Genomic DNA, 20,442 nt, shown 5'->3' with positions numbered 1-20,442 from the left:
CATCCACTGCAAGATAAAGGCTCAGTTTGTAACCTTCATAGTATTCTTCATTTTATGTCTCCATATTTTTTTTCCCTTTGGCTTTGGAGGTCTAACCTCCAAATCACCAGGCGAAGGACCAGGAACTGGAGTGACCCATAACTAATTACTCTACGTGGACCCTTACCCCCATTCCTAACAGGAGTGACAAATGATACACAACTCTCCACCATGAGACAAACTGCTCCCCCTGATGGCTATCAGAAGACTACCTCAAATATGCCTTAAGCTTGTTGTTTATATCTAGCTTAAGTTCTTTCTGCCTCATTTGGAATCTCCCATTTCCCTGGGTTTCTGTAAGAATACAATGGATTAGGTTTGGTAGATGTGAGGCCCAAAGACTTAAACCATCCGTTTCTTCAAGAAAATGTTTGTTCATACAAATAAGTTTTCATCCTGTCTGCCTATAACATATCTTCTTTTTAACTCTAAAAAGGTTTTTTTTTTTCTTCTAATTTTACCTGTGCTGTAAACTTAAAAGTTCTTGAAGGCAAACTCTTCTGAGAGTCCCTGAAGACTCACCTGCTAATTCTGTACCATAGGCCTCTTGAAGTGAGTTTACTGTCTCTATGGAAATAGAATTTTCATTGAGATTCTATCACAGAATTCAGTATCGTCCAATGAAGTCCAGAGGCTTTTTAAAGCACACTTTTCATTTCCATCTAGCAGTTCTTCATGTTAAAACTTCAATGGTAAACTTCATTTAACAAGGCCATCACTCAATAAGAACCTAGGACAGAGCCAATTCCTAGTAGCTCATGCCTGTAAGTCTAGATACTCAGGAGGCTGGGTTCTGTGGATCATAGTTTGAAATCAGCCCCTGCAAAGCCCATAAGACTCTCAACTCCAATTAACAACCAAAAAAAGTTAGAAGTAGAATGTGGCTCACATGGTTAAGTGCTAGATAACCTTGAGCAAAAAAGTTTAGGGAGAGCACTCAGGAGACAAAGTATAAAAAAGTGGGGGGGAGAAGGGGGAAAGACCAGCAGAAACAAAACCTGAGACAGTGCAGTAAAATCTCATTTACCTGGAAATCTGCTTTTTAGAACTTTATGCATGGAAGCAATGGTTACTGACTCAAACCAGTGAAAAATTGACTTTGAAAGCAGATTGAAAATTCTTGTGTGCCAAGGAACGTTAAACCTTAGGTTACAAAAAGAAGCTTGTGTCCTAGGATTAAGCCAGTTTACAGGAAGGCTGGCTGATGACCTTGCTAAGAAGCAGCCTCTGTGGACTAAAGCTGAGAAGAGCTGAAAGTGACAGAACTGAGAAAGATATGAAGAAGTAGTCACAATGGCATCACTGAGTTACAGTAACGAAACTGAATCAGCGCAGATTTGAAGCATGCAAAGGTTCAGGAAAAGGGAGAGACCACCTAAATCCACCCAACTCACTGTCCTAAACCACCTATTTCCACACTCATCTGTCCTATAGTTACTAATGTTGGTGACCATAAGCTCAAAAAACACAGAAGCTATAATTTTTCAGTAGATTCTCTTTAAGAAAGTATAATGGGGTGCCTGGAGGATAGTCTAGTGGTAGAGTGCTTGCCTAGCAGGCACAAAGTCCTGGGTTCAATTCCTCAGTATCGCAGAAATACAGAAATAGGTAGAAGTAGTGCTGTGGCTCAAGTGGTAAAACGCCTTAAGGAAAAAAAAGTTCATGAACCAGCCCAAGCCCAGGAGTTGCAAAAAAAAAGGTACAACAGTTTGTAGAATGTTCAACAGACAAGAGGAAGGTTAAAAGCTCCATGTTGCAACCCTCAAGTGTTCAGAAATAATCAAACTGTTCAAAAGCTGTTCAGAGGTACTTTATCCAAAATGCCTTTATAGACTCAATTCATTTCAAGGCCAATCTGTTCTCACCTCATCCCTTACCTATGACTCCTGACAGACACTGTTTTTAGACCCCCTTGCAACTAGCAGCATTAAGATAAACTTCCATGTCATTTTCCTTCACAGTGGCTTAGGGCTTGGCTGCTTGCTCAAATGTTCCTACCAGAAATGCTGATGGACCTTTGTTTCCACACACCTAACAAGGTTTCTGGGGCGATCCGGGCTGGGCACTGTGGCTCTCATTACATGGCAAGGTGGGGTGGGTTAGAAACCACTCCTTGATAATGGCACAATGCTTATCTTAGAGGTTCAGTTCTTGGACCTCACCCACTACTTCTTCCTTTTCCACTTAAACTTTGCCCTCTCTCCCTTAGCAGCTTCTATCAGAGGTTAATTACCTCTCTTCAGTTCTCTGGACATCTATCTGTCTCAGCAATGGGTTTTAGTCCACTTTAAGACAGTGCTGCTTCGTAAAAATAACAACTGCCTGCCAAGCACCCAGTGGGGGATGCCTGTAATCCTAACTACTTGGAAGGTTGAGATCTAAGGATCACAGTTTGAAGCAAGCCTATGGTAGGAAAGTCCATGAGAGTCTGATCTCCAATGAACTAACCAAAAAAGCCAGAAGTAGAGCTGTGACTCAGTGGTCAAGTGCTAGCTGTGCGCACAAAAGTTCAGGGACAGTACCCAGGCCCCGAGTTCCAGCCATAGGACCAGCATTTAAAAAAATTATCAGCTGCCTTTTAATAAACACTGTCTACAGATGCTTTCCAGCTTTGATCTTAATTCTCACAGCCCCTATGATCTATACAATGAGTCATATTTTAGAGCCAACGGGCTAAGAGGATGATTTGTGTGTTTAAAGTTATATACCAGGAACAAGGGACAGATCTAATTCAGAGCCCGAATTCTTCCTGCTGCATTAGTGTCCTATGGATAGTGTCTGCTTTGAGTTCTACAACAGCAAAATCACATCATCTCTCCCAGCTTCTCTACTCTGATTCTGCCACAGTGTAATTCACCTTTCTCCTATTCATATGTTCATCCATGTTAAATTTTGAAACTGTTCATCAGATATTTCTGATAATCAAATGGAGATATTTTGGGGTGTAAACTTGCGGATAATTTGTATTTCTTTTATAATACTATTTAAAAGCCTTTCTTTTCAACATAAAATGCTTTGTAAAGTTGGAGGAAAAATATGTTTTAAAAAAGAAAAAACTACTACAATTAAATTTTTCCTTTATTTGTAAGACAAACCAGACAGAGAGGTACCCATTTTTTACCCCCCACTCTGCACTGCCACTGTGGCTACCTACCCTACCTTGAACTAATACCAGACAGGTTCATGCTCTGGATTTATGTTTCCACCAAGGTGAAAACAGTAATAAAAAATGGCCACCTATAATTGTGTAAAAATAGCCATGTCTCTTTACTCACAAAAGGAAGACATTCTTAGGAGAACACAAAGGCACAATGCCTATATGCACCTTGATCCTAATGAAATACATTGATGGAGCCAGGAGTGTGGCTTAGTAGTAAAGTGCTTGCCTAGTATGCACGAAGCCCTGAACAAAATACATTGATGGAGCCAGGAGTGTGGCTTAGTAGTAAAGTGCTTGCCTAGTATGCACGAAGCCCTGGGCTCAATTCCTCAGTACCACATACATACAAACAGCCATAAGTGGTGCTGTGGCTCAAGTTGTAGAGCACTAGCCTTGAAAAAGCTCAAGACAGTGTCCAAGGCCCTTAGTTCAAGCCCCAGGACTGGCAAAACAAAAAACAAAAACAGGGCCAGGCATGTGGCCTAGTGATAAGAGTGCTTGCCTAGCATGCATGAAGCTCTGGGTTCAATTTCTCGGTACCACATACACAGAAAAAGTCAAAAGTAGTGCTGTGGTTCAAGTGATAGAGCCTTAGCCTTGAGAAAGCTCAAAGGACAGTGCCTAGGCATTGAGTTCAAGCACCAGGACTGGCAAAAAAAAAAAAAAAAAAAAAAAGAAAAAAACTCAAGTCTTTCAAAATGTTCAAGAATAAGCATATAAAAGTCAAGTCTATGGGGCCGGGAGTTTGGCCTAGTGGTAGAGTGCTTGCCTAGCAAGCACGAATGCCTGGGTTCGATTCCTCAGTAACACATACATAGAAAAAAGCTGGAAGTGGTGCTGAGGCTCAAATGGTAGAGCTCTTGAGAAAGTCCAAGGACCAGTGCTCAGGCTCTGAGCCCAAGGCCAAGACTGGAAAAAAAATCTAATAAAAATGATAGTAGGAAGTATTAAAATAGCAAAGCTATCAGTGCTTACTGTAGTAGTTCAGTCAATACAGACAGGTACAGAGTACATATTACCAAACAGGAAGTAACTTACAACAAAAACACATAAAAGTAATTCCACTATACAGAGCCATCAACCTTGACATAGTTGTTATATAAATAAGAAAGGACTTGTGTTCATCGTACAGATAAAGATTAGCAAAGCAGCATGTATACAGCACCTCATACCCCTAAATAAAAGGTGTTATGTCTAATCAATGGCAGCCTGAACAGTGGACAGAGGTATCAGAAGAGAAGCAGAAGTCAACACATACCGTGCAAATATGAGGCCAGTGTTCAAACTGTTGTAAAATTCCTTGATTAAGGTCTTCTTTATATAACTCTTTGTAAAAATGTGGAAGCTTAGATATCCAAACGCCATTGTTATGCTTGTTTAGTATTTCCTTTATACGATTTTGAACCTCATCCATTTTATAAGAGGCAGGAGGTGTGACATTTGGTTTTTCAACAGTCTGATTTAAATTATCTTCAAATTAAAAAAAATAATAGAATTAACCAAAATGCTTAACATTTTAGACGACTCCCATGACTAGCATTTGTGTCTTTAGGTTTTCCTACACTGTGAGGCCAAAGGTTTTAGAAATGGCAAGATTAAGTTAAACAGCAAGAGGACAACTTTGCTCTAGTATCCCTCACCTAACTAGCCTGGCCAAGAGACTCCCAAATAGTATTCATTTAGCAAAGATGCTTTATAGTTCACATCAGGATGACCTCACAAGGTAAAGAATAAGTTAATCATTTAAACAATCATTTTCACTTGCAAATAAGGAAGGTAAAACTTTAGATAAATGTTGATACACATGCAATGTTCAATTTAAAGCTATACTGCACAAAGTCAAGAATCCTTTAATAATAAGACCAAAGAATATTTTTAAAAAGTTGTCCAGGTTTTCAGATTATGGTCATTTTACTTATGAAAATAATTTAGCAACATGCAAGAACTCAAAGGATTCAGTCACAAAAGTTTACAAGCCAGAATAAAAAGTTTGGAAGTCACGAACAAGTAATGTTGATATATTTTTATATTTTCATTTCCTCAGTGTTGATCTCTCATCAGTGTATATTTATAAAATTTTCACTATCTTTCTTCAATTTTTAAAAATTTAAAACATGGAGTAACTGAATTCATAAGACAAAATGATTTGATTGGTCACTAAAACTAAAGGTTCTAGTATTTTATTAACTATAAAATTAATTCCAACCCTCTTCTGGGACACAGATCAGGGTATATTAAAAATTACTATCTATGTGAAAAAAATTGTAATTTAATCATGCACTATTTCTGCTACTAGGACTCCATTTTTTATTTTGTTTTAAATTGGTTGGCAGAGACACAGTCTAGCTGAGGGACACTGGTCTCTGAGTATGCCAGGTAGCCAAAGAAGAGTTTTCCTCAAAGAAGCTGGGATACTGACTTTACTCTTCCCACCAGAGAGTATGAAGATGTGGCCTGGTCATACCTGGACTGGCACTGAGAAAAGAAAGGTCTCAAACATTCATATGCATTTCCTCCTAAGGGTGCAGATGGTTTGCTGATTGTTTACTGGGTTTAAGGACTGGGAGGGAGGAAATGATAATCCTCTCATAACTAGCCAGACTTCTTAATGAGAGCATATGACCAGTAGGCTCAATTTGGAGTCTGCAAATTGAGCTTAGCAGCCGGATTACCTTTCCATGAACAAATGAAGGAAGTCAGTCTAAATTGCCAGCATGTAGGAAAGTTGTATATATATATGTGTGAATTTCAGCTGTGGTGGGGAAACTGCATATTCTCCTGAAATAAGTCCTCTTGTTTCTGCAGAAAAAACTTATGCTAATTTAAGCCTCTAGAATGGTGTGTGACTTTGTTGTGTAGTCACAGTTACAAAAAATGCATATGTAAAGGTAAGTATAAATCTTTTTGTTCCATCATCATCATCATCATTTATTATTATTTTGCTGGTCCTAGGGTTTGAACTAGAGGTATTATCCTTGAGCTTCTATTTTGCTCAAGGCTAGTGCTTGAGCAACAGCTCCACTTTTAAAGTGGCTTTTCTGGTTATTTATTGGAGATAAAGAGTCTCAGGGACTTTCCTGCCTGGGCTAGCTTCAAACCATGATCCTCAGACCTCAGTCTCCTGAGTAGCTAGGATTACAGGCATGAGCCACCAGTGTCGGTTAATTTTTTCATAAGAAATACTGGAAGTGGCCGGAAGCGGAAGTGGTGGCTCATGCCTGTAATCCCAGCTACTCAGGGGCGGAGATCTGAGGATCAAGGTTCAAAGCCAGCCAGAGCACAAAAGGACCTGAGACTCTTATTTCCAATTAACCTCTAGATAATGGGAAGTGGGGCTTGGCTCAAGGGTAGGGCTGTAGCCTTGAGATGAAGAGCTGAAGGACAGCACCCAGTCCCATGGGTAGGGTGGTAGCCTTGAGCTGAAGAGCACAGGGACAGCACCCAGGTTGAGTTCAAGCCCTGTGACCCACAAAAAAAAAAATACTGGAAGTGATATTTTAATGAAAAAAAAAACACAACAATTTCAACTCAATCAGAATCATACTGAAAGCCACAAATCATATAAAATCATGTGTGCACTTCACACACCACAAGCACTCACTCTGCATGTGCCCTCTGGCTGTGTCCATAGCAGGAGATGTGCACACTGGTCAGAGAAAACAAGATGATGAGTGAGTCAGTTTCTAACCTGTACATTCTTTGACTTCCTATGTGTCTTATTGTTTAATAGCCCTTCAAATTTTATAACCTAAGAGTTAGGCATGCTCCAATTCAGACAATACAGTGTGTCATTACACACACTTTAGGGACCAACTTTTCAGCAATGGGATACAAGTCTCTTTTATAAACTTAATATGCTTTAAAGTTAGAGTAGGAGGGCCGGCAGTTTGGCCTAGTGGTAGAGTGCTTGCCTAGCATGCACGAAGACCTGGGTTCTATTCCTTGGTACTACATTATATAGAAAAAAAGCTGGAAGTGGTGCTGAGGCTCAAGTGGTAGAGCTCTAGCCTTGAGAAAATCCAAGGACAGTGCTCAGGCCCTGAGCTCAAGGCCAGGACTGGCAAAAAAAAAAAAAGAAAAGAAAAGAAAAATTAGAGTTGGTAGTTTCCTCAAAGTAGGGCTTGAGACTGCATGATTTTGAGGGTTCATTCTCCTTAAGATAGGTGAGGAGGCCCATGTGGATGTGAAGCAATAGGTCTAGTATAAGGAAGGCCTCAAGTCAGAATGGAAATGATATCCTTGGAAATATTATTTCCTCTAAAGAGCCCTTGAATTCAAAATTTAAAGGTTAGACATAGGAAAGAAGTAGAAGTGTCAAAGCCCACTTTGCTTGGGGACTTGAGGTTTCAGAAGCGAGTATGTAGCAAGAAGATGTTTGGAAAACATACCACTCACTTCCTTATTACAGGCTGAGAGATGCATCTGGAAAGGTTGCAGAAGGGATGCCTTCGGACTAAACCTAGGGTGTAAAAGAATACCAAGTTTTAAACACTGTATTTTCCACTGAAAGCCTTTATGGCAATAAAAGGAAATATGCAAAAATCAGAAAAATATAAATGAAATATAGTATTATCTTCCATATTTACCCAAAGAAAAGTATGTTAAAGACAGCTTCAATTTAGCTGAGTATTTGAAAGCCCCTTTCAGAACTTGAAAGTCAAACTTACAACTAATTACAATTAAGGGATTATTAAAATAGAATAATTAAATCCATGCAAAGAATAAATAGCTGGGGTCCGGAGTCAGTAGTAGTTCATGACTATAATCTAAATTACTCAGAAGTTGATACCTACAGGATCAAGATTTGAAGCTAGTCCCAACAGAAAAGTCTGTAAGATTCCATCTCCAATTAACTAGTAAAATGCTGGACTGGAGGTATGGCTCAAGTGGCAGAGGGGCAGCCGTGAATAGGAGAACCCAGCAAGAATGTAAATCCCTGGCTTCAAGTCTTTATAAATAAAGAGTATCTTAGAATATAACAAAAAACAAAGGACTTGCACCACCAGATACTGAAATGCATCATAAAGTTATATTTAAAATAGCATATAAGTAAAACACTAGAAAACTTGGAAACATTGTTTATATTCTATCTTGGTATACCATAAAAACAATATTTCAAATCAGAGCAGTGCTTCAAAGCAGTAACAGATGTTGTTCAAGTATCTATGTTGAAAAGAAACAGATCTGCACACATCATACCTTTACTACAATAATTACATAATTATGATGGCGAATATATAAGTAGATGTTTCTAAACATGAGGACAAATAAACACATGCACACGCATGGGTGCATATACATACACATACATACACACATACACACACATATACACACAAATATGTACACACCATTTATGCCCAGGAGTCTCTCCCTTACTAGATACTCTTAAATTGTTTGTGTTCCTAGTGCCTAGGCAGTACTTGGTACTTCAAAGGAGAAAACAATGATCAAATGAATCATGATTTGATAAATCAATGATTACATTTTTGCCATGCAAAATGCATACTTCCAATTTCTGAAGTAGGTCAATTATTTGAAATGCATCATATTTCTTATTTTTTAATTATAAATGAATTACTAGCTATGGGCTATCAGTAAGGCTTACCTACTGTATGAAATTATTAAAGCATATTTGTGTATTTGTTCATGAATATATAACAGAAGATATGAAAAAAATCAAACTCTTCTATCAAACATTTTTAAGAAGTAATTTTTGGACTGGAAATGTGGTTTAGTGGTACAGTGCTTACCAACCATGCATAAGGCCCTGGGTTCAGTTCCTTGGTACCACATACACAAAAAATAAATAAAATTAAAAAATAATTATTTCTAGCTGGGCACGGTGGCTCACACCTGTAATCCTAGCTACTCAGGGGGCGGAGACCTGAGGATCAAGGTTCAAAGCCATTCCAGGCACAAAAGGACCTGAGACTATTATCTTCAATTAACCTCTAGAAAATGGGAAGTGGGGCTTGGCTCAAGGGTAAGACAGTAGCCTAGAGCTGAAGAGCTCAGGGACAGTGCTTAGGCCCATGACCCACAAAAAAAAAATTATTGTTTCTAAGTATTATAGTATCTGAGTAAAAAAAATGTATCTTTACGTGAAATGGAATTTGGTGCTATAAGTTTGTAGTAAAAAAAATCTGGAAGAAGGAAAGAATGAGATGTTGACTCATCTATATTAGTATTGAGAATACTTTTTCTGCGAAGTATCAACAGGTGCCTTTCAGGTTTTGCTGGTCACTAAGGCCCTACACAACCACTCAGCCAACCACTGGTACATAGCAGCCATGGGCAGCATGGGAATAGATACAGCCACATTCCTATAAAATGGCATCTACAAAACAAGAGGTAGCCTGATTTGCTCATGGATTGGAAGTTTGCTGAATTCCTAGGCAGCTCATAAAACCACAAAATTTAGAGACAGAAAGGAATTTTAACATATTTACTTTCACAATTTTTTGGCCCAAATAAAGAAATCATAGTCAAAAATATGAAATAATTTTTACTTGTTTTACCTGGCTAGTAAATGGTGGTACCCAAACTAAGATGTATAAGGACTAGTTACTAGCCCAGGACTCCTGCACATGGATGTCTGGTGCTGCTACACAATTATGGGAATGATTACTAAAGAAAAGAGGGAATGCATGACTGGGTCAGATTTAACTACAAAATTTATACATAAGATTTTCGTAAAAAGTTATATGCCACAATGAAACAGCATCTTAGAACAACCTGCAAGAAGTTTTATAGTGAATTTTACAAGAAGTGATGATTAATACTGTACAGAAAATCCAAATTGGGCATATATCCTTCTGTTCAGATAGTGACACCTGGGAAGCCAGGAAAAGTAGATCTACTACTCATTTTCTACAATATGTAAACTTACATTAAATACAATTGAAAGTCTTGATCAAAACATACATTTTTTAGCACTTATTATCCTACATTCACCACGCTTCTCCTTTTAGTCAGATAAAACCGAGATACCTGTTATTGGTAGGCATGCTCACATGCCTCTGCATTGGAATGTCTCTGAATACTTCATTTCCAAGAGTCGTGTGTACTGGGTAAGGTGGCATTTCAGCATCAGACTTAACTCCAAAAGCACTTCCTCTGTCTCTTAACAGTGCTGGATTAGGTTTTTTGCCAATTGAAAACTCCGAAGCAAATCCTGGTTGTCTGAGGGTTGCCTTTGGTTTTCCTATGAAGTTAGGCATATATAATAGAATCAATTGGCCCTGTTTCACTGTGCCATTCCCAATGTTTTCTGTGGGACTCTGTTCTGTGAACAGCCTGCAAGAATAAGAGAGTCCCTGGCGGGTAGATGATTAGGAGAAGAGACTGGGCTATATTCAATATTAGATGAGGTTCTTCCCTGACAGACTAACCATTTCTTACCTACTCTGCACCTCCACTTCTGTGGCAATCACCATTATAAAGGGCAGCATGATTCTCCTGTCTCTTCTCCATCAGTCCATACCCTGGCAGGTGAGACTTCTCTGCCATGAAGCCTTCCATTTCCCCTCTTGCTCACAGATTGCTGGCTGTCTAAAATGCTCACCCTGGCACTGAGATGTTTCATCATTGAACTATCTCTTGAGAATTTCATTTTAGAAATGACTGCTTCTCAAGCATTCAGTAAACAAAGGCTGAGTTGTCCGTAGTACTTTTTCATACTATGTAAATTCATGTTTTTCTGAAAAACAGAGATCTTATACCAAAAGACATAAATTTGCTAAATAAGACATTAAATCATAGGTTCTTGGTTCATTCAAGGTTCTGGGTGTGGCTTCTTATCAAATAACCTAGAAAGAGTAAAACCATGCTTTGCCATCATAAACAGTTAAAAATCTGCTGTTTCTCACTGTGTAACTGTTTTTCTTCAGGTAAATCACACCCTTTATGTTCACTAACACTTCATATGGAAATCTTAGCTTCAGGAATTTTCTCCTGTGGATATAAGCAGTATTTCCATAAGTTCTGTGATAGTATATTCATGGGCTTAAAACTTTAACATATGAAAAGATCTACCTTCTAGAAAAAATGGCATGGTTTTCTTCACTCTCATCTGACAATTAACTTGCCGCCCAGTTTTCCTTTTAGAGCTCCGCTGCCGAGCCACAAGCTGAGCAATCCTTGCAGTTTCTGTGCAGGCCACTGCATAACAGGTAACCTGTTCATGAGGGACAGAATGGTAGGAAAAACATTTCTTAGAACTAGGGCTGCCAAGAGACCAGTTTCTAAAAGTGAGTCTCAAGTGAGCCCTCACATGCCAAATGAACTCCAAGCAAATGTTCATTCACCTCACTCCTTGACAATGTGAGATTTACTGTAATAGTAATATACCCACATGATCACTTTGTAAATGAAAACTTTATCCCCAACAAGTATGTACCAAACATCTACAATATACTTGTTAAGATTAACAAAGGAACAAAAATAAAACTGTGATCTGCATATATTATCTCACAGAATCCATGAGATATATTTGATCCCCATTTTACACATAGAGATGCAGAGGTTCAGAAAAATGGGATAAACTTCCAATTCACACAGTGAAGCTAACACTGGGAATTTTCAGCTTGCTAACAGGCTTGTCTTAGACCCAGAGTTTTAGCTGGGTTCATCAGAGCCACAGAATTCCAAGGGGATCTCAGAGGGCTCCCACAGGCAAAGATGTGAGAACATGGCATGATATAACTTCCTCCTACAAAAGTACCTCAATTTATTACTCTTGACTGAAAAATTGTCATGGCAATATGTGTGTGCGTGTGCATGTGTGTGTTATAAGAGAAAAATATGTGAAGATTACTGGAATTAGATGATCTTTACAAAACTACTCGTTTTTCAAGACTTTTGATGCTAAACTGAAATGGAAAACAATGAAGCTTTATACTATTCTCCTCTTTGGCCCGGTGCTTCTGTTTCTGAGATTATAATTCAAAATAAGAGTGCTACCTAGCCAATATGTTCAGTAAGGGATATTTTAGTAGTTAAAACTTAGAAACATTTGAAATGACCCAAATAGGAGAACAAAGAGTTAAGTACTTCCTGGTACAGAAGTACTTGAAGAGTTATTAAATCATTCATTTGGACATTGGGTCCTGATTCTTTCAACATGGATTAAGTCTCAATTATGAGGGTAAAAAGTGTCTTTCATCCTCAAGAAACTTAGGAGGAAAAAATGAAGAAAAGAGAGCTAAATAGGAAATATCATGTCAATTGTTCTATAGATATGCTTCAAAGGTTCAAACAGAAATGTGGATTAAACCTGTCTGGGAGGATAAGGATTAGTAAAGCATGCTTTCCTACTAATATATTTTGCCATACCACTGATGATCTTGAACTACTTGGTATTTTTCTACCACTGGTATAAGATTGAAAGCCCCAAGTAGGTGTTTCTAAATCAGTTTAATTCTTCTTATATGCACAATTGCCTACTTACCTCTCCAGATCTAGTAGTCTCTATTCTGACAACTGCTGGTACACTTCTCAGATAGGCTTCTAGAGTAGGGTACCCCAGCTGCTTGAAGGGGATCCAGTCTCCAGTCAAGGATCGGTATTCTCCTTGGAGCCGGGGTAATGCTATCCCATTTTTATGAGACTGCAAAACAGCCCGTAGCATCTTTGAAACCAGATCTGCTTCCAGCATCTTCCCCTGTAAGAACAGTGGCTAGTTACTATGTGATGGTTCATTACTCTGAATGTAAATAGACTTTCAGAGCTTAATCTTGTTAGGGTATAAATACTGAATACTTCCTGTGTTATTAACAAAGCAGTGGAAAATTATTATGGTAGGAAAACATAGCAAACCATGAGAATGGCAGAGGAAAACTTGGAAAGGCATTGAGATGATCTGAAGGGAAGACTCTGGGGATTATCCCCAGACTGAAATGGGTCTGAATGGAGTCTTTTTTTTTTTTAGCAGTCTTTAAAATAGTCTTTATTTTTTTAATAATTTTTTATTGTAATTAATAAAAGGGTTACATGATATTTGCCAGATAGAAGGTGCATTAATTCACATACATTGATACCCTTTCACATGTTTTGGTACCCATCACCCTCCCCCCCACCCACCACCCACCCCCGTCTTGGTTTTCCCCCCTTCCCTATCAAATTTCAAATAACCAAATACAAATAAATTCAATATATCAGATAACATAGTGAGATACTGTAACAATATGAGATACCCAAGAGACAGCAAAGGAGATGAAAGATAACATAGTACATTGAGGACAACAATCATTCATTATATGGCTTTTGTTTCAGTATCCTGGAGGTCCTTTCAATTAGCTTCATACTATATGGCCTTATATATCAAGGTTTTGCTCTATTGCAGATCTCTGCTAGTAGAGCCCAAGGTTTCTACTGGTTATGACAAATGAGGGAAACCGTTGAGCCTAAGTTCTGAATGGAGTCTTGATAGCAAGATGGAATAAGGTAGGCCTGGAGGAAAAGGGTAGGCTGTGGGGCTGGAGAGATTTGAAAAATACTCTTACATAATCATTAACATAATTGAGGTATTTCCATCAGGAGCATATTATAACATCAAAAAGCATGAGAAGAGATCAGAAGTAATTATACTATCTATAATGAAGTTTGTTATTATTTAAATGTTATAAAGATGTATGTATTGTAAATCCTATGGTAACTCAAAAAATTTAAGAAGTAACTAATAGGCCAGTAGTAAAGATAAAATAGGATAAAATGGAATAAAAACTGAAAAAGCAGGGAGAAAGAAGAGAAAATAAAAATAACAAAAATATAGGGAAAATAGAAAACATCCAACCATACCTAATACATTAAATGTAAATAACTAAATATCCATATCCCAATTAAAAAGGTAGAGATTGGTAGACCAGACATAAAGTAAGATTTGCCAATACAGCATCCTCAGGAAATGCACTTTAAATGTAAGAACATAGGTTAAAGGCAAAAATATAGAAAAGATATGCTATACAAATACTATGACCATATTAATACCAGAATGAAGGGATAAAAAGGACATTTTATAATGTAAATGGAATTAGCCTTCCAGAAAGACATAGCATAAGTGTGGCAACACTTAACTGAGAAAGCTAAACATACATCTACACATAAACATGAGATCTAGAAGAATAAAGGATTTGAAACTCCTTTCCTAGTAACTGATAAGACCAGTAGAGAGAAAAATGCACTAAGGTTATAGAACCAGCCATGTTCAACCAAACTGTTCTCACTGAAATATCTTACTCCAAAAAAGAGTAGAATAAAGATGTTTTTCAGGAACAGATGGAATATTTACTAAACAATGTATTTTTGAACTAAAAACATTCAGGGGGAAAGCAAAGGAAGGGGTGACAATGTTCAAAAGGAAATGTATTCATTGCCTGACATGACATGATAGCCCCTCTGTATATCACCTTAATAATAACAGTAAAATTATATTACAAACCAACATTCAATTTAAAAATAACTAAAGTTACACAAGAATAGTCTGTGATCTGAAAAAGACAAGTTAGATATCAGTAACAGAAAGATATTCAGATATTTCCCAGGTATTTGCTAAATTCTCAATAACCAAAAACATCTGAAAAAAATCTCTACAAAGTGAATATATAACAGATAAAAAAACTTTCTGGGTACGTTAAGAATATTACTTAGGGGAATGTTTACAACATTATATTTTATGCCATGCGATGTCACTAAGAAAGATAAGTTAATTGTCTTAAGTTCTTTCATGATGAAAAACTTTCAGAAAATAAGAAACATCCTTAGCCTGGCAAAGATCATCCATGTAAACTCATTGCTAACATCACATGTGACAGAGTAAATATTCTTTCCCTGAGACTGGTAACAGGGGAAAAAAATGTTCCTGCTCACCACTCCTAGTCATTGTCACGATGAAGATTCTCACCAATACCATAAGGCTGATTTCAAGACCTGCTACAAAACTACAGTAATCCAAATAGTGTGATACTATTAGTAGAACAGAACATATATTCAATAAGTTTATCATCTAGAATATATAAGCCAAATGTCAACTGGTGTCTACCAGTTGAGGGCCACCCTCCATGAAAGCCTTCACCTCCCTCCACCATCAGAACAATCTTTTATCCCATTCCTAAAATGTCCTCCTCTAAGCTTCTGCTCTCAAACAGCTACCAAAAGGAATTTTTTCCCAAGCAAGGCACTTAAGCTAGGAACAAGGTGAAGGTCACACTGAGACCCTAAGTCACTGGGAAAGTCAACATTAGGAAGCTGTGTTATCTTCGAATATACCTCCTTCCTTGAGGCCATGGGCTCTGCCAAGACACAGGTAGAATTCTGTAACTTGTACCCTCACTTTTTTTTTTTTTTTGCCAGTCCTGGAGCTTGAGCTCAGGGCCTGCCTGAGCACTGTCCTTGGACTTTCTCAAGGCTAGAGCTCTACCACTTGAGCCTCAGCACCACTTACGGCTTTTTCTATGTATGTGGTGCCGAGGAATAGAACCTGGGTCTTTGTGCTTGCAAGCATTCTACCACTGGGCCAAAGTCTCAGCTCCTGTACCCTCACTTTTATCCTTTTGCTCCAAGACTTGATTATGTTTCATGCAGATACAAAGAATGTGATTTCCACTAGAGTCCCTATCTAAATATGCAGATGCCAAGGCTCTGAGACAAGGCTGTCCCGTAAACACTGAAAGAACAGAGAACACTGGCAGCTGGCATAGTGGCTGTGCCTGCCATACTGGGTATCCAGGGAACATATTGCTGAGAAGGTGGTATATGAACAAACACCTAGGAAGGTGAAGTGGTCCCTGGGAGTAAGGACTTCCTTTTCATCTACACTGCATTATAATCTGCTTGGTTTAATTTTGCAGTCTGTCTCCTTCACTTGAACATAGCTTCATGAAAGCAGGAATGTGTGTCTACTGCATAACCATTGAGAATGCAATAAATATATGCTGGATTAGCAGGAAATTCTCTTCTAGCTACTGCCAATTTTTTGATCTCCTACTTACAAAAACACAGCATATTAGCTCTCAAACAAATAACCTTGGCTCCAACTTGTTATTTAAATTATTTTCGAGTTTCAATGACTGTAGGGGCTTGGAATGTAGAATACTAGTACAAGTGCTTGCCTTAACTAGCATGCATGAGGAAGATCTGTCAGGGTTCAATCTCAAATACCAGGAAAAAATGAGGCAAAATGCAATGATTGCTATAAAATGAAGGAAACAACTGTCATTGTGTCACCATACTGTATTGGAGAACCAGCTGACAGATTATTTCAGAGCCTTTTTACTCTGAGCCAGAGTTCCCAATAAGCAGTCCCTAGTGAGGGCCACAACATATGTGCAACGAGTACACACATCCAAGGAGTACGTCCCAGCAAGCAATAAGTGCTGCTCAAACACTGGTGAATGCTGCATACTTACATACATTTCTGTTGGTTTTTTTTTTAACAAATGTGCAGATGCTGCTAGAATTCACAAACACAAGCTGTTACCAAAGTTGCAACAGTATGTAATATATATTTAATCAAGCAATGGAAACTAGAAGTAATTACTACTGATGAGATCTTACAAAAGTTTGTTGTTGTTGTTGTTTCAAGCCACAAAAAAAGATACCCTGCTTGAGAAGAGTAGGAAGCAATGCTGGTCTATATGTCTACAATCTGTAAGACTTTCTCTAAAATATCCTAGCTTTCATGGAACATTGTAACTCTATGTGCATCTTTTTGGAAGGAGGGACAGTCGGAAGCCTAGACTGAAAGTTCAAAGGCCTCAATATTAGTGCGAAATTCACAAATTAGCATAATCCAGAGGGATAAACAGAACTGTCAAATGTATGTCTTGGTCTCATGGATGTTAATCTCTTCCAAGCTCACTTGCAGTTCCTACCTTAGCTGTATCACTTGATGCATCAAACAAAAAGAAAGTTAAAGCTTAAATATTATCTAGTGCATGATGCTTTAAAATGCTTTGAGTTTTGTTAAATCCTTGGACCCATGATGTTTTTTTTAGATGTTTCCGAAGGTGGCAAATTAACGTATATAGGAATAATTTAACTATAAAAATTAAGTTTGTTTTTAGTACAATACCTGCCATTCAATAGTTACTTAATGAAAATTTTTCCTAGAAGCATGGTGTGGATTGTAAAAAATGTCTGATAATAAGCACTGGTATATTGAAAAAAATTTTAGTAAAGTATTAAATTTGAAATATCAGAACTTTCCAGAAATATATGGTTTTGTTTTTGTTTTTGTTTTTTGCCAGTTCTGGGGCTTGAACTCAGGGCTTGGGCACTGTCCGTGAGCTTCTTTTTTCTCAAGGTTAGCACTCTACCACTTGAGCCACAGTACCATTTCCGATGTTTTCTGCTTATGTGGTACTAAGGAATCAAACCTAGGGTTTCGTACATGCTAGGTAAGCATTCTACCACTAAGCCACATTCCCAACCCCATCCCAGATCTTCTTACTTGCCTCATCCACACTTATCAGTTGGAAAGAAAGTCGAGAGGTCTCCAAGATTTGACAAAGGGTTTTGGAGGAGAATTCCTTCAAGATCGCAATTCCAAAATACCTAAGATCCAGGCCAGCCCAGGAAAGCAACATAGGACATGCATTCAACTCAAATATGGGGAGCTGGGAGGAGCACAGAATGCTAGAAGGCATTTTAACACTATCTTTTCCAAACTCTGCAGCTCCCACATTAGGAAACTGAGACTTGACATAATCATTAAGCGCTCACATATTTTTGTGGCCAGAATCTGCAGAAGAGCACCCAACTTCAGGCTCCCAGACTAGGGCTTCCTTTCACACATATGCTTCTCATATGTCCAGCAGACTTCTGAAAGTTAATTTTGTGTTAGGGAATATAAACAGTAACCTGGAGGCATGTTTAGTAACTAGCACTTCAGCCAGGCAACTGACACTTGCCACATTTAAATGTAAAGGTGACATCCAAAATGATAAACATGTTACAGCTACTTTTATCCTTCTCCCTTTTGCTACAAAATTCATATTAACACCCTAAGTTGTTAATTAACATACCAGAAGTTGGGCAGGTAATGATAACCTTTAGGGAAGCAAAATTTAAATAATCCTCACTATAGTTCAAATTGTCAGTCATAGTTTTCATTAACTTTCTGAAGAATCTGGTTTTGATGTGTAATCCTAGACAGATGCATTCTGCCATTAATTGAGCCAGGGAGCTGGCTCAGTCATTTTCATTTTCTTCTTCCTATTAGACATGGTGACCAAAAGATTTTAGCAACTAGTCTGACTCTCATGTATGCTTTCTCCAATATTTTCAACTGTATCATTTAGCTCATCTCCCTATTATTTTTTATGTTTCAAATTTAAGTTGTGGTACAGCACTAAATCCCAAAATCAATCTGAAAAATTAGATGCAACTTCTGTTGTATCAAAATGTTCAGAGGTAACATACTTATCTCTAGGAGTAACCTCAGTTCTTGCAAATGGGACAGAGTTGGATTATAAAGCATTTTTTCTTTTATATTCATATTAAATATCCAACTAGATTATATCACACAAAGAATTTTAAAGAAGGATCCTCCAAGGAGTTTAAATCTCTTGATGCAACACACAATAGTCCTTTCAGCCACAGTCAAGCAGTATACTTAAAAGGGCATTAGTAAGGATTACATTTCACTTCCAGTCTACAGGGAAGACTGGAAGAATCCAAAGGCATTGCCAACTGTGGTCTCACTGTCCATTATGTTTAACTCGCAAAAAGGAAGATTGTGTGTCTCCCAATGGCCCTGGAGTAGGCTACAGGAGATGTGAGTTCTAATCTGTCTTGCCTTAGGAACCTCACAACCTCACAACCCTCAATGAATATCAGTTGTGTAGAACTGCAGGAGAAGGAGTCTCCACCCTGTGTCAATTTCTCTTATATTACATCTCTGTTCTCCAAAGACAAAAAAAGAGATAGATTAAGAAATGGAAATCCAATTTATGTAAAATAATTTGGTTTGGCTGAAGAGAGTTGTTTGCCTCAATGTGCCCAAGGATCTTGAGTGGGGTTATCTTGAAAAAAACCTTGCAGAATAAATTAAGCATTTCCATTTGGCACATAGGAAAACCCGGCTCAAAGTGTGCAACCAATTCATAATCACAAAATTATTAAGGCGAGAGGCCCAGATTCCAGGCTTGGAGAACACACACATGCTTTTATAGACTTCAAAGCAGCGTCTCCAGGAAGAGACTGGAATCTTAAGTTTCACTTCCACTGACTATTGTTTCCAGTGTCTAGGCAGAACATTTTCTTACAAAATTTTCATCTGTACGACTGGGGGCGGGGGGATTGGGGTGGCAAGAAATGTACCCGAGTAGGTGTTGTTTTGTTGTTGTTTTTTAGGTTGGGTTTGGTCGGACGGGCATCAGAATCCTTTGGAACCCGAACTTTGCCAACACGGTCAGACTTGTTCTTTGAAATTAATTGTGAGTGGTGCGCCTCTGGGTATGAACAGAAACCGCTAGACCTCTCCGGTGGCTGGGAGCAGATACGTGGAAAAGTTGAAGACCCGACCTCGTTGGGGTGGGGGTGGGGGGTGAAAGTTGGATCCACGCTTCCCGGCCGGCGCTCACCGTGGAGAGGAAGGATGCACGGGTCCGGCATTTCTGGAGCGGCCTGCGCGGGCTCCTGTGCGGTGGCTCTAAGGGTGAGCTACCCGGGGGTCAGTCCCCGAAGGAGGACCGCCGCGGCGTCCGTCAGGAACCACTTCCTGGTCAGCGTCTCCCGCCCCGTCCACGCCCCCCCCCCCCCCCCCCCCCGGCTGCGGCGTTTTCCCACCCGGGCGTCACCGGGCTTCCCAGGCCGCCGCAGGGCCGTCCGGTTCCCTCCAGCGATTTAAATCACAACGCTCTGGAACCCCAACTCCCCCGGCGCCCCGGGCGGATCTACGGACGTCGGACCCGGACGTCCCCGGCGGCTGCGGGACACAGGCCCCAGGGGTCGGAGGGAACCCCGCCCGTCCCGTCCGCCACCCAGGTGCACCGCACCTCCAGACACCGCTCCCCCGCCCGCCGGGGCTCCCTCCGCACCTGTCGTGCGGGCCCCCTCAGGACCTGCGCTCACCTCGTCCCGGGGGGGCCCCCCGGCCCGTCCCCCTCGCCTCTGGATCCCGCTCCCGCCGCCGTCTCCGCCGGGGCCCCCCGCCTCAGCCACCGCCCACTTTCGGTTTCCCCCGCACCGCCGGAGCCGCCCCGCGGCCGGCCGGCTCGGGAAACACCTCAGGCCCCCGCGCC

General features: G+C 39.5%; 1 protein-coding gene across 1 annotated transcript in view; it reads right to left on the bottom strand.

Moving 5' to 3' along the window:
• Tdrd7 (tudor domain containing 7) overlaps nt 1-20,424 on the bottom strand; it is a 57,108-nt gene extending 36,684 nt beyond the window's left edge. The window contains exons 1-7 of the mRNA XM_090330288.1: nt 20,273-20,424; nt 12,651-12,863; nt 11,237-11,378; nt 10,193-10,406; nt 7,588-7,658; nt 6,801-6,845; nt 4,458-4,669 (exon numbers count right to left, since the gene is read on the bottom strand). Coding sequence (XP_090186414.1) covers nt 4,458-4,669; nt 6,801-6,845; nt 7,588-7,658; nt 10,193-10,406; nt 11,237-11,378; nt 12,651-12,857 — 891 coding nt within the window. The 5' untranslated portion in view covers nt 12,858-12,863; nt 20,273-20,424. The remainder of the gene's footprint in view (nt 1-4,457; nt 4,670-6,800; nt 6,846-7,587; nt 7,659-10,192; nt 10,407-11,236; nt 11,379-12,650; nt 12,864-20,272) is intronic.
• Nucleotides 20,425-20,442: the final 18 nt, after the last annotated feature.

This window comes from Megascapheus bottae, chromosome 3 (assembly GCF_031878675.1).
Source record: "Megascapheus bottae isolate mThoBot1 chromosome 3, mThoBot2.hap1, whole genome shotgun sequence".
Lineage (NCBI taxonomy): Eukaryota > Metazoa > Chordata > Mammalia > Rodentia > Geomyidae > Megascapheus > Megascapheus bottae.
The sequence above is the reverse complement of the archived record's forward strand: the minus strand, read 5'-3'. Positions and strand labels throughout refer to the sequence as shown.